We start from the raw sequence: 15,454 nt of genomic DNA, 5'->3' as shown, positions 1-15,454 counted from the left end.
TTGAAATGTGAATGGGTGTTGGAAGAAAGGTTAGGAACTATTGTTCTACCAGACCGTCTTTCATATAGGAGGCCAAACATTTGGATTGAATCCCTAGTGAGGTTAGAGTAGAGATGACCTTTTGACTATAATGAAGAGCTTAAAGAACAAAAAAGTGGTTTATAAAAATTACTCTGAGAAACAGAAAAAGAAGTGAACAAGGGATAAGAAATTAGCAAACAGTAGAGAAGGTATTGCTGAAGTAAAAAAGCACGAATCTATTGTAGCTCTCTCTATCACACTGGTTTGATCATTTTCTCTAGTAATATACTGCTGCCTAGGAGTAGAAAAAATAGATTTTTTATAGTATTTTTTTAAGGATTATTTATTTATTTATTTGACTGACAGAGATCACAAGCAGGCAGGCAGACAGGGAGAAGCAGGCTCCCTGCTTAGCAGAGAGCCCAATGTGGGGCTCGATCCCAGGACCCCAGGATCATGACCTGAGCTAAAGGCAGAAGCTTTAACCCACTGAGCCACCCAGGTGCCCCAAGAAGGTAGATGTTAAGAATGATTTGGGTCAGGGGTGTCTGTGTGGTTAAGTGAGAGACTCTTGGTTTTGGCTCAGGTCATGATCTCAGGGTCCCGAGATCCAGCCCTGAATCAGGCTCCATGCTCAGTGGGGAGTCTGCTTAGATTCTCTCCCTCTGTTTCTCACCTCCCAACTCAAACGTGCATGAGCTCTCTAATAAAATAAATAAAATCTGAAGAAAAAAAATGATTCTAATCAGAGAATTGATTATAGTCACACATATATAAACGTTAAGTGGAAGAACAGTTTTGAAGATGCCAGAAATGGCATTTTTATAGTTGAAAATGCGTGAGTCTGCTAACAGGACAAGTGAAATCAGAGGTGGGTGGCAAACTGACTGTAGGAATAGAAAAAGCAAAAAACTGGAAAGAGGAAAGTATAAAACACCAACTGACTAAGATGTGAGGGAGTGAGAAATGGACATTAAGTAGGTTGTGGATCTGAGATCTCAGAAATGCAGGCATTCAAAATACTGCTTTATCAATGTGCTTCTAGTTAATATTTTGTAGTTTCTACTACTGGTTTCCCAGAAGTCTTGTTCATATACTATACATGAAGAACCTAGATATCATTAAAATAATGATATAAAAAGATTTTACACATCAAAATCCACATGTAAATAGGTACATATCCAAGGGCTTGATGAGAAATCAGATTTATAGCAATATAATAACCTATATCCATGTTCTTTGCTCCATTAATACTTTCTGTATGGACTAGCTTATATTTACCAGTCATTTCACTTGAGACCTCTGAAACTAATCAAAAAGGGCATAGCTGGAATGTCTAACTATGGGGAAACTAAAGGACATTTTTAGAAGTTCAATTAGATTTCTGTCATCGAAAGAATTCTGAAATGCATAAAATGGTATAAACTATTCAAAGATACCAAACATTTTAATGTAGCCCTGCATTTTTTTCATGAAGTTTATTATTTAAAGTAAATCAAATGTAGTTTCTGTTCAGAAAGTCAACAATGCTTATTCACTACTTATTATTCTACTTATTCACACATAAGTAGAAATAGTTGACAGTTGCTAGTTATAAATCTGAACTTACCACTGTCTTGAATCCAAGTTTCTAAGTTCTCTAAGTAGTTTCTCATTTTTCTTCAGGAGATGAAAGCTCCTCCTAAATAGAGAGATTTATAAACATTTTCATCACCTTTGCAGTGAATGACATGACAGTACCGGAAATAATTTCCACTCTACTCATTCAACTTTTAAACACTTTTCTTGCCTCTAACATACTTCTAACACAAAGGAGAATAGACCCTAAAAGAAATGTAAATAGAAAGTGTCACTATTTCTACTGCGGCCCTCATAGATTTCTGTTAGTGGATCATTATCTATTAATCATTTCAATTTTTCCTTGCAGAGGCTGTGAGCTTCTGAAACTCATATCCAGAAAAGTGGATAAAAGTACTTATAGGTTCCTTTTCAAAAGTTTCCTAAAAATATATTAAAAAGTTGTTCCTAATAAGAAATATCATTAAGTAAGGATATGTAATCCATTTGGATTACATATGTGTTCTTAAAGGTATTTTTTACACTACAAAGCAATGTAGATATGTTGCCAAATACATTCTATATACACTAAATACATACAAATTATATTCATGAAATCAATGCTTGCTGTGGTAAAATATAGCTTCCCACCTTTAATTTTTCTTGAGACAATATATGGATCATCGTATAGCAAAAGAGAGTAGAATGAACTAACATGAGTGGCAATTACCTACATTTGGACATACCATAAGGCAAACTATATTCCTGACATGTCTTCCCCATAAAGCAGAGAATACTCCCTTCTAATAAATGGAAGGATTTAAATTAAGTAAGATTATAAACACTAGTCAAGGAAGTAGAACTCCCTTTTGGTGCTTCACCTGAATTTAATTAAGATTTATTTATCCAGTGATACCTGAGTTCCCCTCCTACTACAAATTGAACAAGAACAATACATTAAATAATGCTGTGTCTTTCACATCCGTACAGCTTTTAATGTCACAGAAGTTTAAAAGATAAATGTTTAATGATACTTTACACTAGTGTACAATTTAATATTTTATGTATATTATCTAAGTTAACTCTCATCATTATGTGAGGTATGAGTTACTTCCTCAACTTATAGCCTGAAGCTTAAAGGTTAAATGACTCTAACTTAGTTCTTCCGATTTAAATCTAATGCCTTTTCATTTAACTCTTACCCGACTTACATGAATACTTTGTGTTAACTGCAAGCTTTCAGTGAAACATAATTTTGTTTACATATTTTTGCAACATATGTAAGAAAACAAAGTTTTAAAAAATGAAATAAGGATTCTTGATTTGATGAAAATCTTGAGTTAACTTCTCTGATACCAACAAGAAAAGATCACATTACTGTTTGTCTAAAAAACCCGTTAGGCTTATGTGACATATTTGGGCTCTGCCCCAGTTCCTGACACAGAGCTCCTAAAACTCTTGTAATTTCTTGAGCGATGAAGGTGACAGGAACATCTTACACAGAGTTCCTAAATCCCTTGCAATTTCCCTGGTAATAGGAGAATGTTTTGTTCTGTTGAGGTGATGCTTGGTTGGCTCCTGAATAACTTCAGGATGGGGCTTGGTCATTCAAAAGCACAAACCATGATTAGAAGCTTGGAACTTCCAGCCACCCCTATGGGGAGGGAAGACTGGCCAGAGATTGAGTTAATAATTAATCATGCCTACGTGAAGAGGCCTCCATAATAATCTCTAAACTATGAGGTCCAGAGAGCTTCCTGGTTAGTCAACTCTATTCAGTGTTTTCAGCAGCCCCTAACTCCACAGGAACAGAAGCTCTTACACTTGGAAACCTTCATCCTGTGTACCTCTTTGTCTGTCTGTTCATCTCTATCTTTTAACTACCTTTTATAATAAACTGCTAAATGAAAATAAATGTTTTATGAGCTATTATAGCTAATTATCAAAACTGAGGAGGTAGTTATCTGATTTATAGCTAGTTGGTCGGAAATATGGACTTTCAACTGATATCTGAAGTGGGGGGCCATCTTGTGGGTCTGAGCCCTTATTCTTTTTGTACTAACTGCAGTTAGTGCTGGGACTGCCTGCTATGGAAAACTCACACATGTAGTGTCAGAAGTGTGATAAGAAAAAAACAGTTTTTCCTATTACCTTATGGGAAGGTTGGGAAAATAAGATTCTTTTCAATTATATGAGCTGTAATTTCTAAGTCAGAAAGTTCTGCTAGTTATTATGAAAATGTTAATAGTTAAATTATTGAGTTATTTTTTTATTCCCTTAAATCTTGATAGAACTCAGTGGTCTCAAACAAACAAACAAATAAACAAGAAGAAATATCTGTCCAAAAGTCAAAGAACAAACTGGTAGTAAAATCTGGTGAGGAAAAGAAGAGAAACTAAAATGCTTGATTCAAAAGATGAATAAGACTAATGTTAAAAAACATTCTCTTTTATTCTTACCTTTTGTCCCAGGAATTCATTCCCAATATACTGAGAAGCAATCTGCAATAATAAAATGCTGACTGAGGCTTTTGAGGTGTTGGTTCATCTTGCTCCACAGCTTTCATGTTTAAGTCATTGAAGTGTTTCTCAACAAATTCTTTTTCCTCTGTATGCTGCTTAAGGATAGCATTAATAACATCATTTTCCTGCTTTTCAGAAATGCACACAGGTTGTGGAGCAGGGATATTAAGTGATATTCCAGTTCTCTGTAAGCATTCCGGACTAGTTATACCTAAATACTGCAAGAGCTCGTCAAGAACATCTTCTTCATCTCTTATGGTATCCCAAGTTGGTACAGTTTCTCTAAATCCTCTTTTAAACTGGAGGGAAATCCCATCATTTACTGTTATATCTTCTAAGCATTCATTAGATGTAGGAGGCTCTTCTGGCTTCTCTTGACGAGACAATGAAAGTATGAATGATGTAGGCTCTGACAAACCACTCAAAGGAGGTGGTCCATACAGGATGGCAGAATCCCATGAATATTTTCCAGAGAGATCACGTACTATGATTCTGACATTTGAATTGGCTGATGCAAGGCCAGCAGATAAACCTCCTCCAGGTATACTCTCTTCTGATCTGATCTGGATGCAGGACACTAAAGTTGTATTGTTCAACACAAAAAACTGGATATTTGGACTCTCAAAGAGTTCAGGAGAAAGTTCAGTACTTTCACTGTAATGATTGTCATGATTTTCACACACCTGACTTGTTAACATAGCAGGACCACCACTCATTGGGTAATGGCCCAAATGATTTACCAGATGTGTAATAACAGTACGAGCAGCAATAGAGATTAATCCTTGTTGCATTTGAGTTTTCACTAGAAATAAGAAATGTAAGTGAGTGGAAATACTGCTGCTTCCTAGGAAGTTATGTTAACAATGAAATTATTAGACAACAAATGGAGACTTCCTCAAATTATCAAAATCACTTTAAAATATAACAGTAAACACGAATATTTCCAATTTAGATTCTGTACTACAAGAATAAGGGCAAAGAAAACTCTCTTTGATGATGTTTTGTTAATTTTATATAAAAAAAAACCTTTTTCAAAGTTCTGCTAATGGATTCATAATTTAAGCTTAAGCCTTATATGTAAATCATATTTTAAAGAAGGATCACAAGTATTCTAAATCACCTGAAATCACTTAGTTCACACATTATAAAGCCAGTGAAATCCAAGTAAGTTTCTTATCTCATGAGTAAATTCAGAGAGAGAGCATGCTTTAAATGTCATTTAATTATGGTGTTTATCAATGATATAAAAGTTTCAGAGAAAAGTAATCCTTCACTAAACTTTAGGAATCAACCAACTTAAACAGTGATTTGGTATAGCCAATATATGCCACAAAAACTTTATTTTAAGGGAAAACAAATTTTATGGGCCTACATATGTACTATATTTTTATAAGTAAGATATTCTTCTGGGTCATTGTGGCCTAGTCTTACCCGTTAGTTGTATGTAAGAAGTATTTTTCTTTCCTTCCTTAAGCACATTAGGGAAAGCAAATAGATAAGGAGCATATCCATATGAGTAACTTAAAAAAAAAATCATACCAAATAGTAAAAAAAAAGAAAACCCAAAGAATATAGTACTCAGGGGCCTGAAATGTCAGGACCTCAAGGAGGGGGAAAAGGAAGATGTCAGGCAGAAAACACACAGAGAGAATAAAGGGAGGAAGGAAGACATGGAGATAGACAAAAACTTGTCAAAGCCCACTAGCCAAAGATTGCCAGTGTGATCCTAAGTAGGGTTATGTGGAAGCCAGTTCTGAAATAAGTGGTGTCAGGAAGTGGGGACAGTTTGGTGATGATTATCTTCATATTTTACATCTAGGAGGCTAGGGAAGAGCTGTCATTGGTAAGGAAGTACTCATTGTTCATGTTAGGATGTTTAGTTGTACACACAACTAACAACTGTGTGTGCGTGTGTGTTCACTGCGCCCTTGTCTTATGTAATTATAGACATCATTACAGAATGATTATGTCTCCATATTGTTCTACCATAGTATTAGAGTGATCTTATCTGAGTACTATTTATATTCTAAAGGATTTTTATCATTTGGGAAAATTATGGCCTACCTGCCGTAATAAATATAGATTTGAGAGCGTCCTGATGATCAAAGCATTGTTTACATGTAACAAATTCCTTAGTTTTAAGTGTACTTTGTGATGTATTTTGGTAACTGTACAGAACTGTGTAACCACCAACATAATATATAGTAAAATTCCATAGAAAAAAGAATACATTTTATTTTATGTAAATTATATCTCAATAAACCCTATTTTAAAAGTTTGTAAGGACAGGGGCGCCTGGGTGGCTCAGTTGGTTGAATGGCTGCTTTCAGCTTGGGTCATGATCCCAGGGTTCTGGGATCAAGCCTCGAGTCAGGCTCCCTGCTCAGTGGGGGGGGAGCCTGCTTCTCCTTCTCCCCCACTTGTGTTCTCTTGCTCTCTCTCAAATAAATAAATAAATTCTTTTTTTAAAAAGTTTATAAGGACATTAGCTTGTGCACTGCTTGTATGATACTTAAAAAGAAGCAAGAGAAAAGAACAGTGCTATATTTTAAGGCCACAGTCCTCAAGATTCAGAACCAACACACTGGCGACAGGCAGAGATCAGCTAGAAACCAGCAGCTGTGTCATTAAAAGCAAAAACATCTTCTTCCATCATTCCAACTCTTAAAAAAAAAACAGTTTTCTCTGGGCTTTGATTTTGAAATACTAAGAGTACCAAAATTTTAATTTTCTTCCATTATCAATTAAGTTTTGTGACTACATACATACATATGTATTTTTTCCAGTTTACTTAAGTTCCAATTATATTGAGTTGTTTTTCAATTATAAATATGGCTAGTTTTGAAAATCAGCCATTCAACACTAGATAACACTAAATGATTAACCTTAATTCAATCCTACATTTTTAAGACCATATGCAAGCCAAGTAAAAAGATATGTCACTGGATGATGAGAAACAGAGGGGTGGCTTGAATCTAGTGTCTGCTTTCTCTTCCCTCATTATAACTTAGAATTTAATGAATGTTCACACTGTTAGGGGCCTTACAGACAATCTAGCCAATATCTGTCATTTTGAACATGAGGACAAGTGAGTACAACAGTTAAGGGATTTTTTTTTTGCCATAGAAGAATAAGCCTGGTCTTTTGCTTCCCAGTTCAGGGCTATTTCCATCTTTACCATAACTCTAATTTTCATATTTTTCTCTCTTGTTAAAATGCCCCTTTCTTTTGGCAAATCACTGTAACATCTGGAAACAATGAATTCAAAATTTATTTTTTCTTTGTATAGTAAATTCAAAATAGTATTATTTAGTATAAATTACTATATAAAAGGGTCAGATCAATTTAAAGCCTCATTTAAATAAGACTAAGTCACATTTTTAATGGTAATAAAAATCATAATTAAAGACATTAAAATTCTGTTCTTTCTTTTTCCTTCTTCTTTCCTTTTGAGTGGTAAAGTTAAATAGCTGATTTGTTCTAAGCAGTCAAATCTTTTTTGCAGAGCATTTCTGAAGAAGTGAAAGAATGTAATTTAATAGAAGCAGATCACAAAGAGACAAATTCCTGACTTCATCTCTGGCTTGAGCTATGATCATGGACAAATCACATACAACATCTTAAACCCCACTTTTCTCTGAGAATAATACAGATTTTTTATAAAGATGAATTAACAACTCATATACAAAATTGGACATAACAGAAGGAATATAAACCATTCAATTTTGAGAGCATTATAAGTAACACAGATTTTATGAGTTCCTTTTTCAAACTTACTTATAAATTAACTGCAAGAACGAGCCCAGCTCTTTCCCTAAAACAAACCTCTAAGCCCAGGTATCTGTCCATCCTATACATCTTCTTCTCAAAGGAAGCAATGGTGGGAATGCAGTTCAAATGAGCCTGTTCACAAATCTGTCATAATTATTAACACTGAGAATACTTTAAAAATACATTTACATTTTAAATGTAGGTAAAAGCATTTTCTTTCCTAAGCTGCTTCTCTAGATTCAGGATCTATATAAATATGAGAGGATAAAAATATCTCAACTTAACTGGCAATTTAGATTTTTTTTTTAGTTATAAAAACTACAGAACATACGTATCTCTCTCCTACATATCTATTTAGATATAAAAAAAATGAAATTCTCTAATTTAGATATTCAAAAAGAAAGGCCAAATAACTAGCCTTGTGAGAAAATGCAACATGAAGATATCGATGCTTCTAGGCTTTGTGTAACTAGCACTCATTTAAATAAGGCTATTCAGGGTTGTCTTTTCAGATTGTCAGATTAAACAAACCCTACAGCATTTGCAGCAAACCCATAATTACAGATTATTATGGCATACAAAAGCAGCAAGACCTAAAAAGCTGCTGCAATTCATTGCACTGTAATAGAACATGCAGAGGAAGTTAATTTTGGCAAATGCTTTAAATATTAGCTTTGCATAATATGTATAGGTGAAACTATAATTAGGATAGAATGAATCCTTTGGAGCCTCCTTTCACTCTGACCCTGCAAATGATGACTTCTTGCTAATAAGACTACTGCCATTTGACAAAAAACCAACTTTACTACCTTGCTTTATTATTAAGTAAATTTAATAATTACAGCTACTCCTGCCAATAGTTCTCAATTCAGACTTGTTCAATCCAATACTGAGCTTATTAGGGACACTCTATGTTTAGAAATTTTTGGCCAAAAAAAGTACTTGAAGATGATGAAAAATGCCTTAAACAAGGGCACAGTGATTAGTCACTTTGCCACATTAAAAAAACACAACAACACAGCATGCAGTCACAACAAACCACAGAATCACCTACAGTTGGCTTACAGCTGTTCCTAAAAGGTTACCCGTTTATCTTGACTTTTTTATCTTTAAGAAAGCCCAAAGGGTACAACTTAATACATTTAGATAATAATACTTCAGAGAGTATTTGGTATCAGTATAAAGTTCATCTATTTAAATCTTTACTTTTGTATTTTCTCTAGTGACTATTAATGGTATACTGAATTTTGTCTGAAATATATTAAAACCTCTCTTTACATAAGTAAATTATTTATTTCACTGTTTAACAAGTACATTATAATGCCCTGAATCAAAGTTTATCATTTTACCCTAAAAAAGCAACTAATCTTTTCATATAACTTTGTTTCTAAGTAAAATAAACACTCCCGTTTTATTATACCACAACTAAAGATATGATATGTAAAGTTGCTTATACATCAATTATGGTCTAAAGTTTAAATCTTACATTCCTATTTCACTTGGATACAGCTGACCGTTGAACAACATGCAGGTTAGGATTGCTGACGGACCCCCATGCAACTAAAAATCCATGTTTAACTTTTGACTTCCCAAAACTTAACTATCAATAGCCTACTGTTGACAGGAAGCCTTACGAATGGCATAGCAGGTGATTAACACATATTTTGAATATTATATATATTAATTACTGTATTCTTACATGAAGTAAACTAGAGAAAAGAAAATAATAAGGAAGAGAAAATATATTTATAATAAAAAAACAAACAAAAAAAGAAAACCCCTGTTGGTCAGGTCAACTGCATTTGTGTTTTGGACAAACTCTTAGCAACCTGTCATCAACACCAAACCCTAGCCCTATTTCTTTGATGTGTAACTTTCCTACCTTCACTTGCATTCTACATCACTAATCCATTATCATGGCCATATCTCAGGTGTCTTAATCATTTATAACGATTCTACCTTTAAAAACCAAACTCCTCCTTAACAGCTTACTCTTTGACCATAATCACCCAATCTAGTGATTTTTCCCATTCTGTTTTGTAGAGCCCTTGGAGAAGGCTCTTGGAGATGGACAGAAGAGAAGTCAGTAGGATCCCAAGCTTCCACCCTGCTGCAGCTCTGCTTTTAGAAGTTTTACAAACTGAGCTTCCTTGTGAAATTTATTTGAAGGAGTTCTACTGTTTAAAAACTCGTTGTCTTTTTTAAAAGATTATTTATTTATTTATTTGACAGACAGAGATCTCAAGTAGGCAGAGAGGCAGGCGGTGGGGAAGGAGGGGTGAAGCAGGTTCCCTGCTGAGCAGAGAGCCCAATTTGGGGCTCAATCCCAGGACCCTGAGATCATGACCTGAGCTGAAGGCAGAGGCTTAACCCATGGAGCCACGCAGGCACTCCTAAAAACTCATTTTAAAACCACTTTCTTAACATACTGATGCTCTCCGTGATTATCAACCTCAGCTACAAATTAATCACTTGCAAAGCTTTAAAAACTTCTAGCTATACCTAATCAAGATATCAAAATCTCTATGATGGGAACAGAGCAGCAGTAATTTAATGTACGACCGAGGCTGAGAATCACTGTTTTTGTTCGTTTATTTGCTTGTTTTGTTTTGAGGGAGGGAGAGAGTGTGAGAGATGGAGAGAGAGCACAGAGGGAGAGGGAGAAGCAGACTCCCCACTGAGAAGGGAGGCTGATGGGGGGCTTGATCCCAGGACCCTGAGATTATGACCTGAGCTGAAGGCAGTCAGTTAACCGACTGAGCCACCCAGGTGTCCCTTGAGAATCACTGTTCTAGCATTTTATTACCACCATCTACTTTATGATTCACTGGAATCCTAATCATTCATTCCATTTTCTCCTAACGTATTAGCCATTTCCAAGCATCAGTTCAATCCTCACTAAGCCTAGATTCCATGGCTAAATCATGTACCAATATTCTGAAAGCCATAGTTCTCATGTTTTTCCACCACGTCCACTCTACCGAATGCTGACTGGTACAACCAAAACTTTGTAGTTTTCATTTTCTGTTGGACTCTCAGTAACTTCTGCCAATTCCTTTAATTTACTTCCATTTTATTTTCTTCCTGGGTCAGAATAAGGATTAATATTAGCACCTATACTTTCTAGCTCACTCTTACGAAACTTCACCCTACTAATGATCCCCTTCCCACCTTCTTTCTCAGCTTAAACTTAAAGTTCAAGTCTCTTCATCCTTAGAATTCCCTTATCCTTAAATCATCCTTTAGCTCACCACTGTCTTATCACTTTTCTTTACTACACAGTCAAGCTTCTTTAGAGTACTTCTGATAAATGGCTCTATTTCTTTAACCTAATCCTTGCTCCTCAATCCATAGCCATCCACTTCTCCCTCCCAGTTCTCTGCTTAAATTAAAGCAGACATATTTTTCAGCCTTTCCATATTTGACCTTTCAACCTATCACTTAATACCAGTCCCCAATCTTTTAAATATCTATTTCGTGTCTTTATTTCTGAGAAGTTACTCTCTCCCAGTTTTCTTTCCTTTCCGACTCTTCTCAGAACACTCACAAACACAAGCATGCATGTGTGCACGTGCACACACTCCTAACAAAGACCTTTCTGCTATACTCGAAATCTGCATATGCCAGAGACTGCCTCCTACTGGTCTTCATATGAATAACCAACAGGAATGCCAGACTTAATGATTTCCAACACTGCCCTCCTCATTTTTCCTCTCAAACCTCTAACCTTTCTCATATTCTTGGTCTATTTTGGGGGAAATCTAACTGTTTAAGCCTTGAGCAATTCTTGTTTGGCCTATTGCAATAGCCTCATGATTGATCTCTCTGCTCCTGGGTTAACTTCCCTAAAACCAACCCAACATACCAGAGATTAGCAAACTCTTTCTGTAAGGGGACAGACAGTAAAAATTTTCAGTTTTACAGACCACATCATCTCCTTTGCAACTATACAACACTACTGTTGTTGCACAAACGCAGCCATCATGAATAGTATGGATGTAAATAAAGCTTTATTTACAGAAACAGGTGGCAGACATGGGCCATAATCTTCTAACTCCTATAAAATACTGTTTTCAAACTGCTCTTAATACTAAATTTATCATGTACATAACCTTCTTAAAACCCTTCAATAATTGCTGGGTTCCTCTGGGTTACTTCTGTAACATAAATGTACTTTTACTTTTATACTCATATTTAGATATTATTTATTTACATCTTTCCCTTATATCAGAAAGTAAACTCTCTGAATGTAGAAACAATGAGGCTTAAAAAAAGAAATGTTACCGAGTTCACTACCTATCAAGAACTGTGCAGAGGGCTTCACATAAACTATCTTATTCAGTACTCAAAACAACCATGAGGGAATGAATATTATCCTCATTTTACAAATAAGGAAACAGAGCCACTCAGCTAGTAAATGGAGAGTCAAAATTCAGTACCACATCTGTTAAGCTCAAAAGCTAAATATGTTATTCCATTATATAAATTCTATGATATATAAAATAAAATATCAACAAGAACTTATCAGAATAACTTAACTAGAAGTATAAATGGAATGTCATCACATATAATCTTAGTCACTGTTTCTGAAGTTATTTCTTTTTTTTTTTTTTTTTAAAGATATATTTATTTATTTGACAGACAGAAATCACAAGGAGGCAGAGAGGCAGGCAGAGAGAGGAGGAAGCAGGCTCCCCGCTGAGCAGAGAGCCCGATGCGGGGCTCGATGCGGGGCTCGATCCCAGGACTCTGGGATCATGACCTGAGCCGAAGGCAGAGGCTTTAACCCACTGAGCCACCCAGGCGCCCCTCTGAAGTTATTTCTTAAACTAAAAATGAACTTTGCTATAATACACATGATGAGGTAAACAACTACAAAGTAAGATATATTCGTCTCTATCTATTTTGAGAGAACCCAAGAAATAATATGGTCCATAAATGAATTCATTTTACCTTCTGTCACGGGCTGAAGTTTAGAAGAGCGTTCTGAATCCGGAGAGTGCAGAGGTTCAGGCTCTTTTAGGCTTTCCAAATGCATAAAAGGATCATAATCTACAGATGCCAAATCAGAGAGGCTCATTGGAAAATATCTTGGATTGCTAAAACATTGAGCTCCATAAACACACCCATGTAATACCTGGAGGTATGAGGGGAAAACATAGTTTTCCTTTTCAGTAAAGAAAAATAAAATAAAAGGAAAAAAATGTCAACTGGTAATATAAGAGCTTGACAAAACTTCAAATATTTTAAAACTCAGTTCTTCGATCAAGGTAAAATTTAATACTTCTTAAAATGAAGAATGAATGAAATTTAACTAATGATTTTCACATTCAACAAAGATTTGACTCCTTTCAAATATTTGCAGTGAAACAACTGTCTCTTTCTTGCATGAAGAATTTTAATTATCCTTAGGTACTATAAGATACATCTATATTCTCAGAAAACGCCTAGCTCTAAAAAAATAAAAATGTAATACTAAGAAATGTGATTTCTTTCGGTTTTAAAAACTGTTGGTCACCAAGTAAACAATATAGCAAACAAGTTGACCTTATAAATGCAATTGAGGACAGATTTTTCTATTTTATCATTTTCTGCTCCTGTAGCATGGACTGGTTGGAGCAGTGTCTTCAGAGGTAAGGCCATGATCCAGTCCAGAAGGCACAGAAGTAAGGACACCACCAACTGTAACAACAACAAAAAATGGTAATTATTATTGTAAATTCATAAAATAAGACCTTAATATTCTCAACAGAAATTCACTAACTTATTTTTTGTCTTCCAAAATTTATTTCAGGAACTACGAACCCTAATTCTAACCATGAATATTTACTTAGATCTAACGGATTCTAAAATATATATGAGTATTATTGTGTTTCTTCCTTATATTTTAGAGCCATCACAATGAAACCTTAAACATAATAAAAACAGAACTGCCAAAATTACTTGAAAAATTACTATAAAAACACTGAGCTTAAATGAAGACATCGATTAGTAGACTATTTAAAACTCTTCAAAGAATGGAATTCAAATGAAAGGTTTGAGGTCATATATATTACAATCACTTCCACATTCCTTTTAAAGAACAAAAAGAACGAATAAAAACATCACAAAACTGGTATCCTCAGTATAACCAGAAAACAGAACATCTAAAGTTCAAATTATCTGTAGGTATAAAGTACACAGCAAATCCCACAAGCTTTTTCCCATTCTCCCACTACAAACTTCCATGAAGAGAAAGGGGAGTTTGGGAAAAATTGTAAAAGAGAGAAAAGAACTGAGTACAAACCTAAAAACCAAGCCAGAAAGAGTTGCCCTAAGTGTGAGAATACTGAAAAAAATATATTGGTAGATCGATATTGAGTGGTTAAAAAAAAAAAAGTACACACACAGGAAAGGTAATGCTTTGGGGAAGAAGAATGTTAAGAAGGAATAGGGAGACAGCCTGTGGAAATCATGTAGTAAAAAGAAAAAGCAAAAGAGAAATTAAGGATCTCACAAGACTTAAACTTTAAAAATTGTGGATCTGCAGCATCTGCATGGCTCAGATGGTTAAGCATCTGCTTTCAGCTCAGGTCATGATCCTAGGGTCCTGGGATGAAACCCCTCATCAGGCTCTCTGCTCCACAGGGAGCCTGCATCCCCCTCCCCCTCTCTGCCTGCCTCTCAGCCTACTTGTGATCTCTATCTGTCAAATAATTAAATAAATAAATCTTTAAAAAAAATTATTGTAAAAAGAAAACAAAAATGAGACTCTAAGCAATTCAGCTGATGAAACCCCCACCCAAAAAACCCAATTATGAAGCAGATGAAAACTACAACACAACAAATCTAATCTAAGTTAGATATTATCAAACAGCATTTAGATATGGGGGACAAAGAAAACCCCATCTTAAATCAGAAATTAAAACTAAAAAAAAATATACCAAGAAAGGAAGAACTGTTTCAAGTCAGGAAAGAAGTAAAAGGACAAAATTTAGAAATGGAGCCTAAATTATAAGGTGCTTAAGGAAGAATAAATTTGAAAAACAAAAAACAAAAAACAAAAAACAAAAAACAAATTTAACACAGGGCATTGAAGAACACTGGGATAACAACTGACAGAATAAAAATGAGATTTAAAAAAAGATAAAAAGCGTCAGAGAGAAAATGAATGAAATAAATGATATGGAAAAAATATCCAATTTACATATAATTGCGGTCTCTGAAATATACATGTTAAAAAGGTCATCCACCAGAAGCCAGGACAAACTGACCTGCAATAATCAACTCTGCACATACCCTGATAAAACTTTCAAAGTAAGACTTCAGACATAAAGTAAAAATATCTTAAAAGCCTCCTACAGAAAAGATGAAATAATTTCAATGTATACAAAAATGAAAATAAAATTCAAAAAATAATGCACAAAACAAGGCAACATTGGTGGTGGGGGGGGGGAACTTAACATGAATGTGAACCTAAGGATTCTAAATCTGACCAAGATGTTTCTCAAATATCAGGGTTACAGAAAATGTTTTAAATATACAAGTGCTCAGGGAATTGTGTATTCCTGAGACTACCTTGAAGAATAAAGATGAATTTCATC

At 34.8% G+C, this 15,454-nt stretch overlaps 1 protein-coding gene across 11 annotated transcripts in view; it reads right to left on the bottom strand.

Moving 5' to 3' along the window:
* The window catches only part of RALGAPA1 (Ral GTPase activating protein catalytic subunit alpha 1), a 267,907-nt gene that overhangs the window by 94,216 nt on the left and 158,237 nt on the right, over positions 1-15,454 (bottom strand). For all 11 annotated transcript variants that reach the window (XM_044232090.1, XM_044232095.1, XM_044232088.1 and 8 more), the window contains 4 exons: positions 13,419-13,553; positions 12,825-13,008; positions 4,038-4,902; positions 1,631-1,702 (listed from right to left, as the gene is read on the bottom strand). In XM_044232090.1, coding sequence (XP_044088025.1) covers positions 1,631-1,702; positions 4,038-4,902; positions 12,825-13,008; positions 13,419-13,553 — 1,256 coding nt within the window. The remainder of the gene's footprint in view (positions 1-1,630; positions 1,703-4,037; positions 4,903-12,824; positions 13,009-13,418; positions 13,554-15,454) is intronic.

Source organism: Neovison vison, chromosome 13 (genome assembly GCF_020171115.1).
Source record: "Neovison vison isolate M4711 chromosome 13, ASM_NN_V1, whole genome shotgun sequence".
Lineage (NCBI taxonomy): Eukaryota > Metazoa > Chordata > Mammalia > Carnivora > Mustelidae > Neogale > Neogale vison.
This window is presented reverse-complemented; position numbering and strand designations above follow the sequence as displayed.